Below are 22886 nucleotides of genomic sequence, written 5' to 3' on the forward strand. Positions count from 1 at the left end.
AAGATATGTCTCCTGTAGATAACATATAGATGGGTCCTGTTTTTTAACCATTGTGCCAATCTATGTCTTTTGATTGGGGAGTTTAATCCATTAACATTTAGTGTTATTACTGTAAGGGCAGTACTTTCTTCTACCATTTTGCCCTTTGGATTTTATGTGTCATTACTGATTTTTCTTCTATTTATATTTACTGATAGTCTTTATTTCTACATTCTTCTCCACACCTCTCCCTCCTGTCTTTTCCTATCTGTCTCTAGTGCTCCCTTTAGTATTTCTTGCAGAGCTGGTCTCTAGGTCACAAATTCTCTCAGTGATTTTTTTTTCTGAAAATGTTTTAATTTCCCCCTCATTTTTGAAGGACAGTTTTGCTGGATATAGAATTCTTGGCTGGCAGTTTTTCTCTTTTAGTATTTTAAATATATCATACCACTTTCTTCTCGCCTCCATGGTTTCTGCTGAGAAATCTATGCATAGACTTATTGGGCTTCCCTTGTGTTCTAGTTTGCTAGCTGCAAGAATGCAATACACCAGAAACAGGATGGATTCTAAAAAGCGGAATTTAATAGGTTGCTAGTATACAGTTCTAAGGCTGAGAAAATGTCCCAGTTAAAGCAAGTCTATAGAAATATCCAATCTAAGGCATCCAGGGAAAGATACCTTGATTCAAGAAGGCCGATGAGGTTCAGGGTTTCTCTCTCAAGTGAGAAGGCACATGGCGAACACAGTCACAGTTCCTCTCTCATCTGGAAGGGCATATGGCAAACATGGCATCATCTGCTAGCTTCTCCTGGCTTCCTGTTTCATGAAGCTCCTCAGGAGGCATTATCCTTCTTCATCTCCAAAGGTCGCTGGCTGGTGGACTCTACTTCTCATGGCTATGTCGTTCTGCTCTGATCTCTCTCATTCTCCAAAATGTTTCCGCTTTTATAGGACTCCAGAAACTTATCAAGACCTACCCAAATGGGTGGAGACATGTCATCACCTAATCCAGCTTAATAACCACTCTTGATTGAATCACATCTCCAGGGAGATAATCTGATTACAGTTTCAAACATACAGTATTGAATAGGGATTATTCTGCCTTTATGAAATGGGATTTAGATTAAAACATGGCTTTTCAAGGGTACATATATCCTTTCAAACCAGCACACCTTGTATGTGAGGGATTGCTTTTCTCTTGATGCTTTCAAAATTCCCTCTTTCTCTTTGACATCTGACATTCTGATTAGTAAGTGTCTTGGAGTATATCTATTTGGATCTATTCTGTTTGGGGCATGCTGCACTTCCTAGATCTGTGATTTTAAGTCTTTGATAAGAGTTGGGAAATTTTAAATGATAACTTCCTCCATTAGTTTTTCTCCTCCTTTTCCCTTCTCTTCCCCTGGGACACCCACAATACATATATTCGTGCACTTCATGTTGTCATTCAATTCCCTGAGTCCTTGTTCATATTTTTCCATTCTTTTCCCTATATTTTCTTTTGCTTGTCGGATTTCAGAAGTCCCATCCTCCAGTTCAGTAATCCTATTTTCTGCCTCTTGAAATCTAACATTGTAGGTTTCTATTTTTTTTTCATCTCTTCTACTGTCTTCCCATAAGTTCTGTGATTTTTTTCAGACTTTTGATTTCTTCTTTTTGTTCATCCCTAGCCTTCTTTATATCTTCCCTTAATTCACTGATTTGATTTTTGATGAGGTTTTCCATGTCTGTTCGAAGATTCTGAATTAATTGTTTCAATTCCAGTACTCATCTGAATTGTTAGTTTCTTCCTTTGACTGGGCCATATCTTCAATTTTCCTGAGATGATTTGTTATATTTCACTAGCGTCTAGAGATTTAATTTCCTTAATTAGTTTACTCTAGAGATTGTTTTCACTTTTTTTTACCTAAGATTTTCTTGCTGGATGACTTTGTTGTCTATCTGTTCTTTGACATTCAGTTCAACTTATTTGAGACCTCTAGCTTAGGTTTTGTTTAACAGATCAGAATTTTTCGTTCTTGTTTTCCTGTTTCTTGCCCTGCCTATATAGTCCCTTTTTTCCCCCTTAGGAGGGTCTATTTAGGTATTATAGACCCCAATCAGATTTTCCCAGACCAAACTGGCCTCCTCTCAGGAGGAGTCACCTGCATCACTTTTTCCTGAGGGTGAGACCTAGCAGGTTGAAAGACTTTTCTATGAAGCCTCTAGACTCTGCGTTTTTTCTATCCTGCCCAGTATATGGCACTTGTCTCCTGTGATGTGGTACCTTTAACTTCAGCAGATTCTCCCTGCTGGGAGTATGGTTGAGACAGAGGAGAGGTTATAAGCTGGCTTTAATTGCTTCAGTTTTCCAGACCCTGGGGTCTGAATTTCTTGAGGGAAGGATTCCACCTGAGCTGGGCCATACCCCTCTCCTGGGGAAGGCACAGCCTCCAGATAAACTCTCAGACAAGCTTAATTCTGTCCTTTCCTGGGGCAGCTGGAGCCTGAGAAGCCTTGCTGTTGTATCCAAACAGCAGTCAAGCCATAGAAACACAACCACAAAAAAGAAAAGAAAAAAATCCTTTTCAGAGGAGGACCCCCATTCCTCAGGTTTGCCAATAAAGAGCTTAAGTTGGTACATTGCTCTGTGTATCTCCAGTTCCCATGTGGCCCCTCCTTTCCTTCAGGGCCCAGACCCTTGCAAAAATTTTGAGCTGTCTGATAAAAAAAAAAACAAAACAAAACTGTTTTTCCTTCTTTTTCCATCCAACCTGCCCACTCTGCGGTGGGGCAAAAACCAGCAACTTCAGCTTTTACTCGAAGTTCAGCTGAGCTGGGGTCACTGACATGGTGCCAGCAGTTGTTCTGTACTGTTCCTGGCTATTTACTAGCTGTGGAGGACGAACTAAATCCCATACCTCACTAAGCTGCCATCTTGGCTCAATCAGTTAGACTTTTTCTATCCTGGATGTTATCCTTATGCATTATATAGATATCCCGTTTTTAGTTTATGGTGTATTAGAGTGGCTAGAGGGAAGTACCTGAAACTGTACAGCTGTATCCCAGTAGCTACGTTTCTTGAAGATGATTGTATAATGATATAGCTTTTACAACATGACTGTGTGATTGTAAAAACAGTGTGTTTGGTGCTCCTTTTATCTACAGCATGGACAAATGAGTAAAAAATAGGGTTAAAAAACAAACAAATAATAGGGGGAACAAAGGTTAAATAAATTGAGTAGATTGAGATACTAGTGGTCAATGGGGGGGGTAAGTGGTATGATATGAATGATTTTTCCTTTTTTCTATTTTTTTTTGCTGGAGTGATGCAAATGTTCAAAAAAATGATCATGGTGATGAATACCCAACTATGTGATGCTACTGTGAGCTACCGATTGTACACCACGCATAGAATGTTTGTATGTCAAGAATGTTTGTACGTTTGCTTGTTAAGGGTTGACAATAAAAAATTTAAAAAAAAACTCATCAAAATCAAATCAATGAGTTGAGGGATATAATGAAGATACTGGGCAAACATAAAGAAGAACTTGAAAGTTTGAAAAAACAAATTACAGAACTTATGGTTATGAAAAGCACAATAGAAAAGATGAAATAACCATGGAAACCTATAATAGATTCGAAGAGGTAGAAGAAAGGATTAGTAAACAAGAGTACTGCACATCTGAAGTCTGACACCAAAAGAAAATATAGGGAAAAGAGTAGAAAATTATAAGCAGGGTCTCAGGGAATTGAATGACAACATGAAGTGCCCGAATATAAGTGCTGTGGGTATCCTAGAAGGAGAAGAGAAGGGAAAAAAGGAGGAGAAAGACTAATGGAGGAAATAATCACTGGAAATTTCCCATCTCTTATGAAAGACAGAAAATTACAGATCCAAGGGCAATGGTGGCTCAGTGGCAGAGTTCTCACCTGCCATGCTTGAGACCCAGGTTTGCTTCCTGGTGCCTGCCTATGTATAAAAAAAAATTATATATCCAGGAAGTGCAGTGAACTCCAAACAGAATAGATTCAAACAGACATACTCCAAGACACTTACTAATCAGATCGTCAAATGTCAAAGACAAAGAGCATTTTGGAAGCCACAAGAGAAAAGCAGTTGTCACATACAAGGGAAGCTCAATAAGAGTATGGTGGATTTCTCAGCAGTAACCATGGAGGTGAGAAGGCAGTGATATGATATATTTAACAACCTAAAAGAAAAAAACTGCCAACCAAGAATTGTATATTCAGCAAAATTGTCCTTCAAAAATGAGGAGGGAGATGAAAATATTTTCAGACAAACAGTCACTGACAGTATTTGTGACTAAGAGACCAGCTCTACAAAAAATACTAAAGTGAGCACTATAGGCAGATAGGAAAAGGCAGGAGAGAGAGAGAGAGGTCTGGAGAAGAGTGTAGAAATGAAGAATATTGGTAAAGGTAAAAGAGAAAATTAAAAAATTAGATATGACATATAAAATCCAAAAGACAAAATGGTAGAAGAAAGTACTCCCTTTAGAATAATAACATTAAATTTTAATGGATTAAACTCCCCAATAAAAAGACAAAGACTGGCCGAATGGATGAAAAAACAGGACCTATCTATATGCCATCTATAGGACATTCACATTAGACCCAAGGACAAAAACAGGATGAAAGTGAAAGGCTTGGAAAAGATATTTCATTCAAACAACAACCAAAAAAGAGCAGGGGTAGCTATACTAATGCAAAATAATTAAAAGAGACAAACAAGGATACTATGTATTGATAAAAGGAACAATTCACAAGAAGACATAACAATCATAAATATTTATGCACCAAGCTAGAGTGCTCCAAAATACATGAAGCAAACACTGACAGTAGACACCTCTACCATAATAGTTTGAGACTACAATTCCCCAGTCTTATCAATGGATAGAACGTCTAGACAGAGGATCAATAAGGAAACAGAGATTTTGAATAATATTTGAATAATATTATAAATAAATATTTGAATAATATTTGAACTAGACTTAACAGACATTTATAGAACATTACACCCTACAACAGCAGGATATACATTTTTCTTAAGTCCTCATGGATCATTCTCAAGGATAGACCATATGCTGGGTCACAAAACAAGTCTCAATAAATTTTAAAAGAATGAAATTTACAAAACACTTTCTTGGATAATAATGGAATAAAGTTGGAAAACAATAACAGGCAGAGGGCCAGAAAATTCACAATTATATGGAGGCTCAACAACAAACTCTCAAACAACCAGTGGGTCAAGGAAGAAATTACAAGAGAAATCAGTAAATATCTTGAGATAAATGAAAATGACAATACAACATATTAAAATATATGGGATGAAGCAAAGGCAGTGCTAAGAGGGAAATGTATTGCCTTAAATGCCTATATTTAAAAAGAAAAAAAAAGCAAATATTGAAAAATTAACTGTTCACTTGGAAGAACTAGAGAAAAAACAGCAAACCAACCCCAAAGCAAACAAAAGGAAAGAAATTATGAAGATCCGAGCAGAAATAAATGAAACTGAGAATATGAAAACAATCAAGAAAATCAACAAAACCAGAAGGTGGTTCTCTGAGAAAATCAATAAAATCAAGGGACCCTTAGCTAGGCTAACAAAAAAAAAAAGAGAAAGGATACAAATAAATAAAATCCTAAATGGAAGAGGGAACATAATCACTAACCCCAGAGAAATAAAGGAGATAATGAGAGGACACTATGAGCAACTATATGCTAATAAACTAGATAACATAGATAAAATGGACAACTTTCTAGAAAGGCATGAACAACCAACATTGACTTGAGAAGAAATAGATAACCTTGACAAAACAATCATAAGTAAAGAAATTGAATCAGTCATCAAGAAGCTTCCAAAAAAGAAAAGAAAAGTCTAGGTTACAGATGGCTTCACATATAAATTCTACCAAGCATTCAACAAAGAATCAGTACCAATCTTGATCAAACTCTTTCAAAAAACTGAAGAGGGAAAGCTACCTAATTCATTTTATGATGCCAACATCATCTTATTTCAAAGTCAGACATAGATATTACAAGAAAAGAAAATTATAGACCAATCTTTTTAATGAATATTGTATTAGTTAGTGGTTGAAGTTCATATTTATCACTACCTTCTTCCACTACACATTCCATGTTTCAACCAACCACCCAAACAAGCTGTTAATACCTTTTCTAACCGCTCGAGCTATAACACTGAATGCAGAATCTCTGCTTAGTGGGCCCATATCAATAGATTCAGCCTGATCCAGCCTTATATTCCTCCCACCATTATCCCACGCTCTTAAAATCCATTGCCACACATATTCCCCTGATTTCTGTCTATATAAACTGGAAAACTCACACAGTTCTTTTGGAGTATAACGTACCTCCTCATGTGTGATACTTTGTACCTCACCTTTAGGGGCCTGTTGGGACTTTAGTCTAGTTATAGGCCTGGAAGAAATGAGGGGTGCTGGGGGTGGGTCATGAAAAGAATTAGAAATATCTTCCAAGCCATTTGCTTCAGGGCCTTCATTTGCAGTTTCATCTGGTGAAACAGGATTAATCACTCTAGGGCTAATCCCTTCAGGAGGAGGTTGGGTGGCCAATTCCTCAAGGCAGGCTGGAGATGGGGAGGCTATGGCCTCAGGGCAGACTATTACAGGGTTATCTACAGAAGACTCAGCATGGCCTAGGGTTTCAACCTCGCCCCCAACATCATTATCAATCCATATGTCACCATCCCATTTTTCAGGGTCCCACTCCTTTCCAATCAATGCCCTCACCTTAACGGCAGATACCATGCAAGACTGAGATTTCAGTTTATGTTGTAAAGTTGCTACTCTAACAATAAGATTCTGAGTCTGATTTTCAGAGATCTCAAGTCTACGGCTACAGGAAATAAGATTTTCCTTCAGGATACTCATAGAAACCTCTACATCTTTCAGATGGCACTTAAGCTTCTCATTTGAAGCCTTAAGCTCATCCCTTTCACCCCTTAATGTAGCCAGTGTATCTAACAACAACCATCCAACATCTCTATAACTCTTTTTTCTACAAAACTCTGTAAAGGTGTCAAAAACATTATCCCCCAGAGTCTGGCTTCGTACAAGTGAAGCATTAGGAGAATCGAATGATGATATTTTGACTATCTCCTTTGCCAACTCACTCCATGGATTGGGAGCATCATTCTGATTACGGGAATCAGAGTCCTTAGTGCCTCTGAGTCCAGTCAGAGTAGAAAACCATTCATAAAAACCCATTTTTAAGATTCTGTTTCTTAAGAACCACTCCTGGTACCAAGATGTATTAGTTAGGGTTCTCTAGAGAAACAGAATCAACAGGGAACACTTGCAAATATAAAATTTATAAAAGTGTCTCACGTGACTGCAGGAATGCAGAGTCCAAAATCTACAGGGCAAGCTGTGAAGCCGATGACTCCAATGGAGGGTCTGGATGAAATCCACAGGAGAGGCTCACCAGCTGAAGCAGGAATGGGGCCTGTCTCCTCAGAGTCCTCCTTAAAAGGCTTCCCGTGATTAGATTTAGCATCACTAATTGTAGAAGACACTCTCCTTTGGCTGATTACAAATGGAATCAGCTGTGGATGCAGCTGACATGATCATGACCTAATCCTATGAAATGTCCTCATTGCAACAGACAGGCCAGTACTTGCCCAATCAGATAAATAGCTACCACAACTTGGCCAAGTTGACACGTGTCCCTAACCATGACAAATATAGATGCAAAAATCCTCAACAAAATACTTGCAAATTGAATCCAGCAGCACATTAAAAGAATTATACACCACGACCAAGTGGGATTTATTCCAGCTATGTAAAGTTGGTTCAACATAAGAAAATTGATTAATGTAATATACCATATCAATAAGTCAAAGTAGAAAAACCACAGGATCATCTCAATTGATGCAAAAAGTCATTTGACAAAATTCAAGATCCTTTCTTGATGAAAACACTTTAAAGGTTAGGAATAGAAGGGAACTTCCTCAAGATGATTAAGGGAATATATGAAAAAGCCACAACTAACATCATCCTCAATGAGGAAAGACTGAAAGTTTTCCCTTTAAGATCAGGAACAAGACAAGAATGCCCACTGTTACCACTGTCATTCAGCATCATCCTGGAAGTTCTAGTTAGACAATTAGACAAAAAAAAAAAAAAAAAAGAAAGGAGGAAAAAAAGTCATCCAAATTGGAAAGGAAGACGTAAAACTCTCACTGCTTGCAAATGATGATACTGTATGTCAAAAATCCAGAAAAATCTACAACAAAGCTACTAGACCTAAGAAATGAGTACAGCAAAGTGGCAGGGTACAAGATCAACACTCAAAAATCAGTAGAGTGTCTATACACTAATGATGGGCAATCTGAGGAGAAATCAAGAAAAAAATTCCATTTACAATAGTAACCAAAAGAATAAAATACTTAGGAATAAATTTAACTAAGGATACAAAAGACCTATATGCAGAAAACTACAAGATTTTGCTCAAAGAAGTCATGGAAGACCTAAAAAAAAATGGAAGGGCATACCGTGTTCATGGACTGAGAGACTAAATACAGTTAAGATGTCAATTCTACCTAAACTGATTTATAGATTCAATGCAATATCAATTAAAATCCCAACAATTTACTTTGTAGAAATAGAAAAACCAATAACCAAATGGCAGAATGTTCAACAGGATTGACTGTGAAGATCCAAAAATGGATAGCACAATACTACCTGTGGTAGCACAATATTTTAAGTGCACTGAACAAAGCTGAGTGTAAGTATGGTTGAAAGAGTAAGGTTAGGGGTATGTATTACACCAGAAGGAAAGATAGAAGATAAAGAGTAGGACTGTAAAACTTAGTGAAATCTAGAGTGGACAATGATGGTGATTAAATGTACAAATATAAGAATGTTTTTACATGAGGGAGAAGGAATGAATGTCAACAGTGCAAGGTGCTGAAAATAGGATGGCAAACAGAACAAATACAATCAATACAAATTAGGGTCAATAGTTATCAGTAACATTGTAATATGCTTTCATTAAATGTAACAAAGGCAATATACCAAAGCTAAATATCAGTAAGAGGGGGATATAAGAGAGGGGTATGGGATTCTTGGTGGTGTTATTTTTCCTTTTTATTTTTATCTTTAATTCTTCTTTTTCTTCCTCTTCTTTCTTTGCAGAAGAAATGGAAATGTCCTCATATAGATTGTGGTGGTAAGTACATAACTATATGATACCAGGAATCATTGATTATTTTCTTAGGATGGATTGTATGGTGTGTGAATAAAAGTGTTTAAAAATAAACAGAAATACCTATTGTATGCTACGGTCTATAATAGGAGTACCTCACTAGTACCATACCAATACTAGAGGTAAATAATTGGGGGGGGGGAGCAGAGATAAGAGTTAAGGGCTATACCTACTTGTTAAAATATATTCTGAAATTTATTGCTTTTTTGCATTTATGTTATATTTCACAATAACAATGTTAAAAAATAAACAGAAATATAAGTACTAGAGAAAATGTGGAAGGATGTATCCATTCACTGTTGGTAGGGAAGTGAATGGTGTAGCCCCTTTGGAGGACAGGGTGGTGGCTCCATAAGAGGCTAAGTATAGGGATGTCATATGATCCTGCAATTCCGTTATTAGGTATGTTTTTGGAAGAAATGAAAGCAGGGACACGAATGGACATTTGCACACTGGTGTTTATGGTGCCGTATTCATGATTTGCAATGGATGGAGGCCTAAGTGTTAAGTCAAATGATGAACGGAAGGGCTAACTGTGATGTATACATACAATGGAATATTGAGTGGCTCCAAAAAGGAATGAAGTTATGAGGCATGCAACTAAATGACTGACCCTTGAGGATACTATATTGAGTGAAATAAACCAGAAATCAAAAGACAGATATTATAATGCCTCACTAATATGGACTAATTATAATGTGCAAAATCTGAGAATTGAATTCAAGGGCTTAAGTTATCAGGGGAAGGGTTATTGTAAAAGTTCCTAGATTATAAGCAGTCACGTCTATTCTGGAGTTATAACTGCTATTTCTAAATTCTGAGATGCTGAGCTTTTTGTGTATAACCTGGTCATTACCTGGAACTTCAGGTATCTGTGTGACACCTGAGTCTGAGAGCTAGAGTTCTGCAGCTATGAAAGTCAGCATTACCCCATACAGCAACTGTTAGAGAAGATGGAAAAAGAGATCGGACTTCAATTAGAGATATGAATGAAGCTGATCTGGTTAGAACTAAGGTAAAGCAGACCAAAGGGTAAAGGATGATATTGACTGTATTTTAAAACTTCAACTTCTGTGTGAGACCAAAGGAAGAGATGTTTATTTGGTGCAGAATTTATATTTGCTGTAGCATACTATCTAATTTAACTTGTACGGTCAGTCAATTAAAACACCGTAATTACTTGGACCTTGAATAGGAAATGAGACCTTGTTGATTTGTACAGGGTTAGTGTGACACCCTGATACATCTCAGAGTAATCTGGGCAGAAGATAAAAAAGTATTTGTAAAGTCCCCTTGAGGGATTGGGGGAAAATGTGGAAATATTAAACTTTACCACCAGGGAAGACTTGATATTCTTGCAAGCATTGGGGACTACCAATTTAATAGGCCAAGTGCTTGATCTTGGGGTTTGCCCTTATGAAACTTATTCCTACAAAGGAGAAGCTAAGCCTATTTATAATTATACCTAAGAGTCACCCCTAGAGAACTTCTTTGGTTGTTCAGATGTGGCCCCTCTCTCTAAGATAACTCTGCAAATAAACTACTGCCCTATTCCTCTACATGGGACATGACTTCCAGGGTGTAAATCTCCCTGACAACGAGAGCCCTGGCATCGTGGAATTGAGCCAGATTTCTTGACCAAAAAGGGGAAGAGAAATGAAACAAAATAAAGTTTCAGTGGCTGAGAGATTTCAAATACAGTCAAGAAGTCACTCTGGAGGTTATTCTTATGCATTATATAGACTTCCCTTTTCTGTTTGTCACGTATTGGAGTAGCTAGAGCGAAATGCCTGAAACTATTGAACTGTAATCCAGTAGCCTTGATTCTTGAAGATACATGTATAAACCATATAGTTTTTACGGTGTGACCATATAATTGTGAAAACCTTGCGACTGACACTCCCTTTATCCAATGTATGGACAGATGAATAAGAAAATAAAGACAGAAAGTAAATAAATAATGGGGGGGGTAGGGGGTATAGGATTGTTTCAGGTGCTCTTTTTAAATTTTATTTTTATCCTTATTTTTACTGTTTTTGGAGTAATGAAAATGTTCATAATCAACTGTGATGATAAATGCACAACTACATGATGATACTGTAACCACGGGTTGTATACTTTAGATGATTATATGGTGTGTGAATATATCTCAATAAAATTGCATTTTAAAAAAAAACCTCAATGATTGCTTTGGCCTGCTTTCAGTGCAAAACTGACTTACATATGTTTCATGAATAAATCACAGTAAAACTATATATTGATGGTATACTGAACAACTGTTGCGCTATGTTGCACTATAGGTCCATCAAGTAAATTGGTAATATCAGTTACCTGTTATAATACAAATGAGGTGTCAGCTGATAGCTATCCTACTAAAAATAAATGCTTCTCTTCATGCTGGCATTACCAGGTTTATAACAGTGTTCTACTGATAATTTAGTTCTTGCATTAGAGGGTTTTTTTTGGGGGGGTGTAAAAAATACATTTACTTAAAAAATGTGTTGTGTGTACAAATGCATATAAACATACATACAAATACATATATATTTTTATACATACAAAAATAAATATATTTTAAATATGTATTTTAAAATATATATATTTAAACTATATTTATACACATATAAATAAATATATGCACATATTTGTATGTGTATATAATAAAGGAATAAAATTGCCCATGAAATAGTGGAGTCTTTGAGAGGCTGACTTTCTTATGGGTATTTAGCTGCTGGGAGAGGGCTCTATTGAACAGTGCTTGGACATCAATATGAAAGGATGTTAAGACCTGACAGAGATGAGGGAGATATCCCTTATGGATATCTGGGTAAGAGCATGCCAGCAGAGGGAAGAACAAGACCCAGAGACTGGAGCATTCCCAGAACTTGCTGACCACTGTTCTTTGAAAAATTTCTCATATTACATTCTATAATATTACTTTCTTCTAATTTCTGCCCTCCTTTTGTGTGTGTGTGTGTTCACTGGTTTATTTTTCCAAATGAGCAATAGGCTATTTACAAATAAGCAGATGTCCAATGACAGATATTAAAATGATAATCCTGTCATTGTTCGAAATTGGAATGAAAAAAATAATCATTAAGGTATATTTGATCTGTGAGCTCAAAACAAACTTTCTGATGCAATGACAGACTCAATTTGCTTTTGTCTTCCCCAAACACATGAGCATCAAAGTTGTCAAAGAACACTTAATATTCAGTAAAATGGTAAGGAATATAAAAATTAAGGAGGGGAATGTTTTCAAAGGAAAATCTTGAGACAAGTTTACTGCAAGTAAAACATACTAACGTGAGTGCACACTCCAGATAGACACAAATACTAAGAGGTACTCCAAAAATAGCAGAGCCTAAAACAATGGCTATCAAAGAAATTAAAGGTATTTCAGATACAAAGAAAAAACAAAACAGTAATTAAAGAATGAAATAACCATCTCCATCAATATAACACAGACAGAAAGGATGAAGTGAACAAAACCAGGTACAACTTTTTCCCCAATGTTTTCATCAGGGTGTTTTTCTCTGCTTTGTTTTTTCTTTAAGTTTGTACACATTAGATTTATTTCAGTAATTCTTCATTGCCATTCTAATTATTAATATTTTACCCTTTAAAGAAAAGGGTCAGGAAGAGAGATAATGACAAATCCTTTTTGAAGTTTACTGCCAGGTCCACTTAGGCCAAACCAATGACAGCTCGTCTGTACAACTAAAGAGCCACTCGCATTCTGGTTTCCTCACTCCCCTGGCTTTAATACCTATAGGACCACAGGAAGCACAGTTTGGGGGAAATGATCAACTTTGGAAAGTTCTCCTAAGATGACAATACAACTGTGACCACATTTCCTTATTTTACAACTGAAACATGAAGTGGCTTTTTTTCTTTTAAATCATTGTAATCAACCCCTCTAACCCATCTTTTACATCAGAAGTTATCTTTCAAGTCATTCTCTTGATTACAAACCTCCCAGTTTTCTCACTGCTTTTATCACGAAGTTGACTCTCTTACCTTCAATGTCTGGTCGCAATTCAGTATTCCAACTACTACTGACCCAGGACCTAGAGTACTTTACTCAGGACTCCTACCCATTCTTTCAAGATACCATGCATGTACTCTTTTTTTGGGGTGGGGGGTGGTGGTGGTGGCGATGGTGCTGGTGCTGGTGCATGGGCTGGGAATCAAATTCAGGTCTCCCGCATGGCAGGCAAGCATTCTACTACTGAACCACTTGTGCACCCATAATCCCCCATGCATATGCTTTTATTATATCACCTAACTGATTGACAAAATCCTACTCAAGGTAAATTTGTGGAAATTTTTAAATTTCCACTTACTTTTAGGAGGCAGGATTTTAAAAGGGAAAACTGATCTCATTACTTCCCTTCAATGGCTTCCCATTAGTCTTAGAATAAATTTCAACATCCTTAGTTTGTCCTGTGAAACCCTCAAGTCCATCTCCTTCTTGCTCACATTCTTTCCCACTTCAGAGCCTTCCTCTGCCTAGAACATGTCCATCTCTTCCTTCAAGCCCCAAGCCCAGTCAACTTCTACCATTTATCCTTCAGAGCTCAGTTCAAATATTTGCTTTGCTTAGATAAATCTTTGATGTTTTCTTAGCTCCCCATTCATAAAATCTCACAGCACCCTGTACACCTCTTTCAAGTCACTTGTCACAGTTGAAATTAAACAACTAATTGTATAATTAACTCTGTCTCCTCCATTTGAATATAAGTTTCATGAGGCCAAGGTCAGTGCCTGTCATGTTTATTATTATAGCCCATGCAACAAGGAGCATATGTTGTCCATAGAAGTCACTTAAAAAATGATGAATGGGGCGGGCCGCGGTGGCTCAGCGGGCAAAGTGCTTGCCTGCTATGCCGGAGGACCTCGGTTCGATTCCCGGCCCCAGCCCATGTAACAAAAACGGAGAAACAGAATACAATAAAACAAGAAAATGTTTAAAAATGTTTCCCTTTCTTCCTTCCTTCCTTCCTTCTATCCTTCCTTCCTTCTCTCTGTCTTTCCTTTAAAAAAAAAAAAAAAAAAAAAAATGATGAATGAATAAAAGGTAACTAATTACCCAGCACATGAGCTATTACCTAATAATCCCTCGCTATTTTTTCTTCTGGGTTTGTCTCTCAGGTCTCCAGAAGACTGTAAGGCAATAAAACCTGCAAGGCAGCTTCAGTGGTAGTCTCAGCAAAGGAGTGTAGGTAATCCCCAAAAGTCATTTTCCTAAAGTAAATTTTATCTCACTAGTAGAGAATTTTTAAGTCAAAAATAATTTTTATCGTAAAATGGTTTATGATTTCTAGTTAATTGACAAAATAAATTTTGAAAAAGAAGTAGGAAACTAGAATATGGTGTCATAGGGAGTTCAAGCAACCTATAAATAGTTACAGGACGAAAAGAAAACAAAATATCTAAAGAAGCCATGTTGCTCTGGTTATTCACGTCGGAAATTTCTGCTACTCTTATAACTGAAATATTAAATTTTGGGAATTTTATATTTATATAAATATATAAATATAAATTTATATATATAAATATATAAATATTTATATTATATTTATATAAAATTTATATTTTATCCAATATATTGTATATTTTGAACAATATATAATATATTTATTATATATATATAATAAAAAAGAAGACTAAATTTTTACATTTTTGCTGTCTAAAATATAATTCCTTTGAGGGTAAGGACTTTATTTTTTATGTTCTGAAAATATCTAATGTGAAAATACTGAACAAATATTGATGACAATGATGATGAGGAGGAAACAGAACAGCATTAGTATGCTTAAAAATTATACAACAAAGTAAATGTAAGGGAGGTGCTCAGTTTTAACAAATGGTCGTATTTTAAAACCTGTGACAAATAAGATCAGATGATTTAGCAATTCTCTGGGCTGCTTAGCACTATATTGTTGGTGGCTGTGGACTTACTCTGTGAATTAGGGTGTAGCCACCAAGGTCCTAGGACTCCCGAGTTTGTCCTAGGAGTAGAGTAAGCCTTCCTAATCCATATGCCCAGCAGATTCACTTCAGTATTAAGCAAAAAAAGTTTGTAGCACTTCTATTAAATATGTCTCCTTCCTACTAACAAGCACACAATTTGTGGCTATCATAGATCCAGATGTTGAAGTTGCAATGCTAAATGGCAAGAATGGCCCCAAAGGCCTCATTATCCAGAAAACTGTCCTAAGGTCCAAAGATGTACATCAGGATACCCAGTATTCTAAAAATGGTCAGTGGATAATGTGAATTACAGGTGTTTTCTCCCTACCTTCTCCCTTTTTCCAAGGCTCCCTTAATCCCAAAGATGGATTAGAACATGCCATTTTATTCTACAGCCAAGGAGGAATACTTCCCTAGTCTACAGCTCCACAAAGACAGAGGCAATATCTGGTTCATCCAAGTACCTAGCACAGGGCGTGGACCAAAGTGAATACTCAAAGATATTTTTTTTAATGAATGAATAAATAGCTAAGGAAACCAACTGGTCCATAAATGTAGGACCAAGGTCTGCCATTTCAAGAAATAACAGTTTTGAGAGTCCAACCTCTTGGATCTGCTAGATCTAAGCAGAGAAGTGAGTTCTATTTCTACTGAGCCTGGAAGGATCTGGGCAGGTGGCCATAATCAGTTCTGCTCTAGACAAGGGACAAACCCTTTTGTATGATTCTCCTCATGGGCTGAAATGTGCTAGTATGACTTGCTTTGAATTTGAATGATAAAGTCTGAGATTCTGGTAGGAGTTTGGGAGACAAAGGTTTAGCCTCCTTTGGTTCTAGGTAGTGAAATCTATCTCCGCTAGGGTCTCTTTGAAGTGCAACCTAGTTCCCTAGAATTCTACAAAGTACCAAACCATATTCATTTCCTTTTTTTTAAAGCAGTTCCTTCCTCACATTATCTCTTTTCTCTTGCATTTTACCATAAGTAGTAAGGAGAAACCAGGCTTCATTTTGCTTGGAATCTCCTTAGCTATATATCTAAATTCATTGTTTATAAGATTTGCTTTCCACCCAACAGAAAACAATTCACATTCAGCCAAATTCTCTGATAATTTATAACAAAGATCGCCTTCCTTCCAGTGTTCCTCATTTCTGTCGGTGCCACCAAAAGTACATTTAACAGTCATATTTCTAGTAGTATTCTGTTCATGATGACCTATATATTCTCTAAGATGATAGAAGCTTCCTCTATAGGTCGCCTCACTTTTCTCTGAGCTCTCAGAATCACCTTTAACATCGATTCTGGCAATCTTGGCTTTTGCTATCATGTTTGACAAAATTCTTCCAGCCTCTACTGACTACCCAATTCCCAAGCCACTTACACATTTTTTAAATTTTTGTTATAGCAGCATCCCACTTCCTGGTGACCAAACCTGTATTCATTTCCTAGGACAGCTGTAACAAATTAGCACAAACTGTGTGGCTTAAAACAACAGTAATTTATTGTTTCACAGTTCTGAAGGCTGGAAGTCCAAAATTAAGGTGTTCGAAGGACCATGCTCCCAATGAAACCTATCGGGGAGAATTCTTTCTTGCCTTTTCTACCTTCCATGTTTGTTGGTAATCTTTGGTGTCCCTTGGCTTGCAGCTATAGCTTTCTCCATTGTCAAGTGACACTGTCCCTTCTCCTGTCTTTGTCTTCTCTTCTTATAATGGCACCAGTCATATTGGATTAGGGGCCCACTTCACTCTAGTATGATCTCATTTTAATGAAACTAGTTCTATCTGCAAAGATCTTATCTCCAAATAAGGTTACATGGGTACTTGGAGTTAGGACTTCATTATCTTTTTTAGGGGCCACAATTCAATCCATAACACAAAGTAACCACTTTCTGGACAGTGCCCGCTATGTTTACATATTTCCCCTGGAGTAAAAGGGGTAACTGGTGGAAGTAAAAAAATTCAGAAGTTAGAAGGCTTTATCCCAGGTGTCTATATTATTTATCTATAAATATCATTAGCACCCAACCTTAACACAAATTGAATATTATGAAAACAGACTGGGGTGAGTCATGATATGGTTACAAGATTCCAGAAAAAATTATATAGTCAAATAAGACTAACAACATCATAAAAGGCAACAGTAATTCTTTCATAGATCATGGCATGAATTGTTCTAATTTTTTTCATTAAGATGACTATTATATATATTTATAAAGCAGATCTCTTATTTTAAAATATTGTATAGTACTTACACCTTCTGCATACTGCAAGTATCGTTTGTTAGTTTCCTGTTTACCAAATGTCTCCAAAAACTTTTGACGGTAAGCAAGAACTGTATCAACATGTGTTTTATATTTTACAGCCAATTCAAGTGCCCTATAATGAGAAATAAAACAAATTACCAGGACTGCTTATGTCAGTCCCTATGGGCAGCAGAGTTTTGGACTAAGGAGATGGGAGAGATGGTCTAAGTTACTTCCTCCACTCATCTCTCAATATGGAGTGACATTTCTTACCTTATTTGAAAACTACTACTAATCCTTCAAAGCCCAGAACAAAATGACATCTTCTCCCTAACCTCCCCTCATAGAAAAAAATGACCATTATCTTATTTGTACCCCATAGAATTTTATACATACTATTGCAGCCCTACTTATAGTGTATTACAATTATTATTTAAGAATCTGTCTCTTTCAGTTGCCCATTCATTTACTAAAGGGAGATCTGGGTTTTATTTATCTCTGGTGAGTACTAGAGTACATAAATGGTAAATTTCACTGAAAAATTTTTTGAGGAGTGAATGAACTCCCGCCAATGCAAGAAGTTCAACTATCTTGACAATTTTTGTAAGTCTATAAGGAATTCATTCTGAGCAAAATTCAACTAACTAGAATTAAAACCTGATATTCTTAAATTATTACTACTGCAAATTAAAAACCTTACGAAATTAATAACAATTTGAGATAAATGAAAGTCTACAAGATGCCTTTCACATTTAGTAGACATTTGAATTTTATACCCCAATCAGATATCTATTTATCTATGTAGTTAGGTTATTTTTAAAGTACTATTTTATTTGAATAGTAAATGAGAACTAAACGAATGGCTGGAAACAGCAGTACAGCACCAAAGACACACAATCTATATACTAATGACAACTGTGAGGAAAATGAAAAGATTAATGTTCAGTTTCAGACCTACTTTCATTATAGAGGTTTGGGGGAGTATTTGAGCCACTGCAATCCTACTTTAAACTCCTATTAATTGAGTTACCTTACCCCAGTAGAGTTAGCTCTCCTATGCTGGTCACTGTTATTTTGTTTTAAAGTATGGGAAATGGTCATCATAATAGTCAAAGTATACTATTTCTCAAGTTCTTTTACTTTTTAATATGATATATGACTTTTAAATATTCCAGTCATGATTTATCAAAGTCAGCTATGACATATCTGCTATTCGAGGCAAGAGGATATATTAACCCACTGACCAGATTTTTTGCAACTTGTGACTCTTAAGTAGGGAAATCTGATTCATTCTTAACATGCTTTGGTTTGCTATATGAAATAGCTTAAAAAATATTTTAGATCTGCTATGTATATGGTAAGCACACTGCACTTGAGAGAGATTATTAAAGACAAGCTTCTCAAATATAAATACTCTTTCCTTTTTTAAATTTGTACAAAATTATGAATGTAAGTCAAGTATGCAAATAGTAGTGTCAAAATTATGCAAAATGGTTTCTTATGAACATAAATTGGCATATGACATATTGCTATATTCAAGGGTGAACATTTGCTACCCATCACAAATTCTCAATGTTCCCACATTTTTCTATGAGTTTAAGGCTTTCAGAGAAAAAGAAGCAGAATGTAAATATACTGAAATATAGAAGAACAGAAGTGGAAGACATGTGGAGGCAAAAAGCAGTTCACACAGGCTTAAAAGAGGAGAAACAGAAGTGAATATGCCCCACTCCTTCTACCCTTTCCCACATCACTTTATATATCTTAAGCTCCAATTCCAGTAATGTGAGTGGAGAATTTGGTGACTACCCTTTAGCACCTTAGAGCTTTTATTATTTCCCATTGTTTCTCTTTATTTTTATATGTGGTGGGAGAAGGATTCCTTGATTGCCTAAAACAGGAAGCAGTTCTAAGTGAAAAGCACGTAACATCCACACAGGATTGGGGCTGTTCAAAAATTCCAAAAAGATATTTTGGTATGGAATATCAATATGTTTCATTATGTGGAAAGTATAGAATCTGGTGTTTAATCCTACATTTAGACACCCATCCTAAGTATTATGTATCATTATCAATATTATAAAGTATGTATTAATTAATATTAATATTCCGATTGAAGGGCAATGGCTGAAGATAAACATTCAAATGATATGTGCCATTTTAAATGTTCTCTAAAAGCACATACTGGGTAAAAAAATGTTGCCTTGCTACATCTAGGAGGGAACTCACTCCAAATTATATAAGGGTTATGGGAATGGTATGTCTCTAGTCTGAAAATGGTTATTTGGCAACCAAACAAATATGACATTAGATCTGGTCTAGAATAAATCCTTGTATCTTCTCTGATTTTAAACTGATGCAAGGTATATAAAAAGCTGTTATAACTTCAAAATATGCTTTTTGAAATAAGCTGAATGAAAAAAATCACTTTGTATAGCAGGCTGAAGATTAGAAATTATTTTTATTAATATTTACAAAAAGGCTCAAAATGTACATTTGTAACTTCTAATTTCTACTGCTCAACTATAGTTTTTGAGAGCAGTCTACCACCAAAATGTAAAATGACTACCAAGCAGATAATCTGCTTGCCTATAACGCTTCAAAAGCCGCATTTTATTAGGCTGTAGACAATTTTCAAATTCAAATAGGAATGACAGGAAGCACAAACCAATAATATTGTGCTTCTCAAATGGATTAACAATGAACAAAATAAAATTTTTCCTGTCTAGAAGATTGAAACAAATACAGGAATTCAGGGATCTAATATATTTATCATCCAATACTTAAATTTCATCCTTTTTGAATGAAAAAATTAAGATATCACCATTTTGCAATGCCCAATGAATTAATGGTTGCTAGCATCACAAGATATATAACCAATCATTATGCACTCCTGATGGAAATATTCAGCACCACCTATGATGAAGTCTTACCAAAAACATAAATAAATAAAACAAACCTAAATTTAATCACACCTCTAGTTTCAACAACCATTTCATATCATATTTAGTACAGAGGAACATGCCAGATGTTAACACAAAGACGCAATCAACAAAGTTCCAGACTATGGGAAATTCTATTGAGCCAGTTTCTTCAATGGGAAAATTATAAGAAAAAATAAAATGGAAACAGAAGGAGAACCAGTAGAGTAAAAGAAACTTAAGAACATATCAACCAATCACAATGTATGAGCCTTTTTTTTAATCCTGAACAAAACACAGCAAAAAATAAAACATTTATGAGATAATCAGAGATATAAGAACATGAACAGAATACTGTTAATTTTTTAAGGTGTGATTATACTGAAATATTTATGGATGAAATGATATGATGAGTGTGATCTGCTTCAAAATAAATGGTAAGCAGGAGAAAGAAGAAAAGGTGTAGAGATGTAGAGACTGCCCACAAATTGATCATTGTTGAGGATGGTTGACGTAGATTTGCTCTACACCATTCCCTCTTTTCTCCTTGGGGGAGAGTTAAGTTTCAGTTATGGCAAGAAAGTACAAGAAATGTTCAGAAGATTAGGTAATATAGGTCATCAGTAGAAGTAATCAGAGGCAAATTTCCTCATCTTCATTTTAGGACCCTACTCACACATTTCCTATATCTATACCCAAAGGGAATGTTCTCCTATTACAATGTAACTCATCTAAGGTTATTTCCTCCACCTGAACTCTGGATCCCAAATCCTTCAGAATACATACTCTTATCAATTATTCCTCTCTCCTGAAACTCTTCCTTTCTTGGATCTTTCTATCAGGATTTCAACACCTATTATGATACACCCTCTCCCTGCTATCTTCTCAACACTCATTTTCTCCTATGTAGTCCCATTCTCTTCAATTCAGTAACCAAATGTTGCAGCTTTTGAAGCTTGATTGAGGCCACTTTCTGTTCTCATTCTGTTCTTTTCTTAGGAGTTTTTGTTTGCAACTTGGCTTCTATTACCACTTACATGCTACTGAGTCCCAAATTTCTATCTTCCATCCAGACTACTTCTCTAACTCAGTGCTGTTTATCTAACTGCTTACTTGATAAATTCACCTTAGATATCGCAAAAGGAACTTCAAATTCAGTACATCAAAAACCAAAATCTTGATGTCTCCCTCAAATCTGATCCTTTTCTGGTGATCTTCATATTTCCATTATATAAGCCTTAGATCACTTCTCCATCACTCCCCAAATTCACTTCTATCACTAAGTCCTATAAATTTTACCCTCCAAATACCTCTGGAGTTCATCTCCACTACCACATGCCCAGATCTACTCTTTCTAATTGGTCTCCCTCCCTATATCCATCATGACTCTGTCCAACCTATTCCACTCTGCAGTTGGTGTGATCTTTTAAAAGTACAACTACAAATGTCATTACCCTCCAAAATCTTTCAATGGCTAAATATTGCTCTTAAAATGAAGACCAAAATTCCCACCATAGTCAAGTAGGGTTGGTTACAATCCAGCCTCATTTCAAGCCACACTTTCTTGCTCTCTAACTTCACCAACTTCTTTCAGTTTCTCAAACCCTCTTATATATATATATATATATATATATATATATATATATATATATATTCTCTCTTCCACATACATATACTCCTTACTCCAGAGGTCCCACCTGGTTAACTACTAAAGTTTTAGAGCTCAATGCTTAAATGTCACTTGCTCAGAAAAAACTTTCCTAACCCTTCTAGGCTATCTATCATATACACTAACAGAATTACACTAACTGTTTTTATAACACTAATTTCAGTGTTTGAGTAATATGTGTCTCCTCATCAGATTATAAATCCCATGAAGGCAGGGACCATTCTCTTTTGTTCACCTTCATATCTCTACTACTTCAGAGTAGCAGAACAGTATGCGTTAGATAAATATCTGCAGACTGAATATCACATATACAGAAGTACATATATCATAACCATTTGCCATATGATAAACAGCCTTTTTTTTTTTTTTTTTTTGCATGGGCAGACATCAGCAATCTAACCCAGGTCTTCAGTATGGAGGGCAAGACTTCTGCCACTGAGCCACTGTAGTACTGCCCAATAAATGGTCTTTTTTAAATGAAAATATTTCAAAACATTTTATCTGTCTAATTTTAAAAATGACAGAAGTAATAATATCAGTTTATTTTGAAAGAGGCTTATTTTTGTTATAAATGGCAGTTACCTGAACCTATGATAAACACAATACGCAAAATGACTTTTAGAAACCATTTTTTTAAGTATGTTTTTTTAAAAAATACTTGTGCTGAGGGCATTTAACTTTAATAAATAAAAAAGGCCAAGGAGGTAGTAAAACTAAATTCCACATTAGGATTTATTTTTCCCTATACTTTCTAATATTTGGGCAAAATCTTTTGACTAGTGAAACAGCTGTATCTACTGTATTTCCTTCATATTATTTTATTGGGTTGTTCTTAAAGCTAAAAGTTCAT

The 22886-nt window shown here is 35.8% G+C and overlaps 1 protein-coding gene across 8 annotated transcripts in view; it reads right to left on the bottom strand.

Annotated features, from left to right (window-relative positions):
- The window catches only part of IFT80 (intraflagellar transport 80), a 157019-nt gene that overhangs the window by 6582 nt on the left and 127551 nt on the right, over positions 1 to 22886 (bottom strand). For 6 of the 8 annotated variants that reach the window (XM_077160923.1, XM_077160922.1, XM_077160920.1 and 3 more), the window contains one exon: positions 17456 to 17579. The exons of 1 other annotated variant lie outside the window; for it this stretch is intronic. In XM_077160923.1, the coding sequence (XP_077017038.1) occupies positions 17456 to 17579 (124 nt within the window). Of the gene's footprint in view, positions 1 to 10084; positions 10170 to 17455; positions 17580 to 22886 lie in introns of all 8 variants that reach the window. One more of the 8 variants, XM_077160916.1, reaches the window with a different exon arrangement.

Source organism: Tamandua tetradactyla, chromosome 5 (assembly GCF_023851605.1).
Source record: "Tamandua tetradactyla isolate mTamTet1 chromosome 5, mTamTet1.pri, whole genome shotgun sequence".
NCBI lineage: Eukaryota > Metazoa > Chordata > Mammalia > Pilosa > Myrmecophagidae > Tamandua > Tamandua tetradactyla.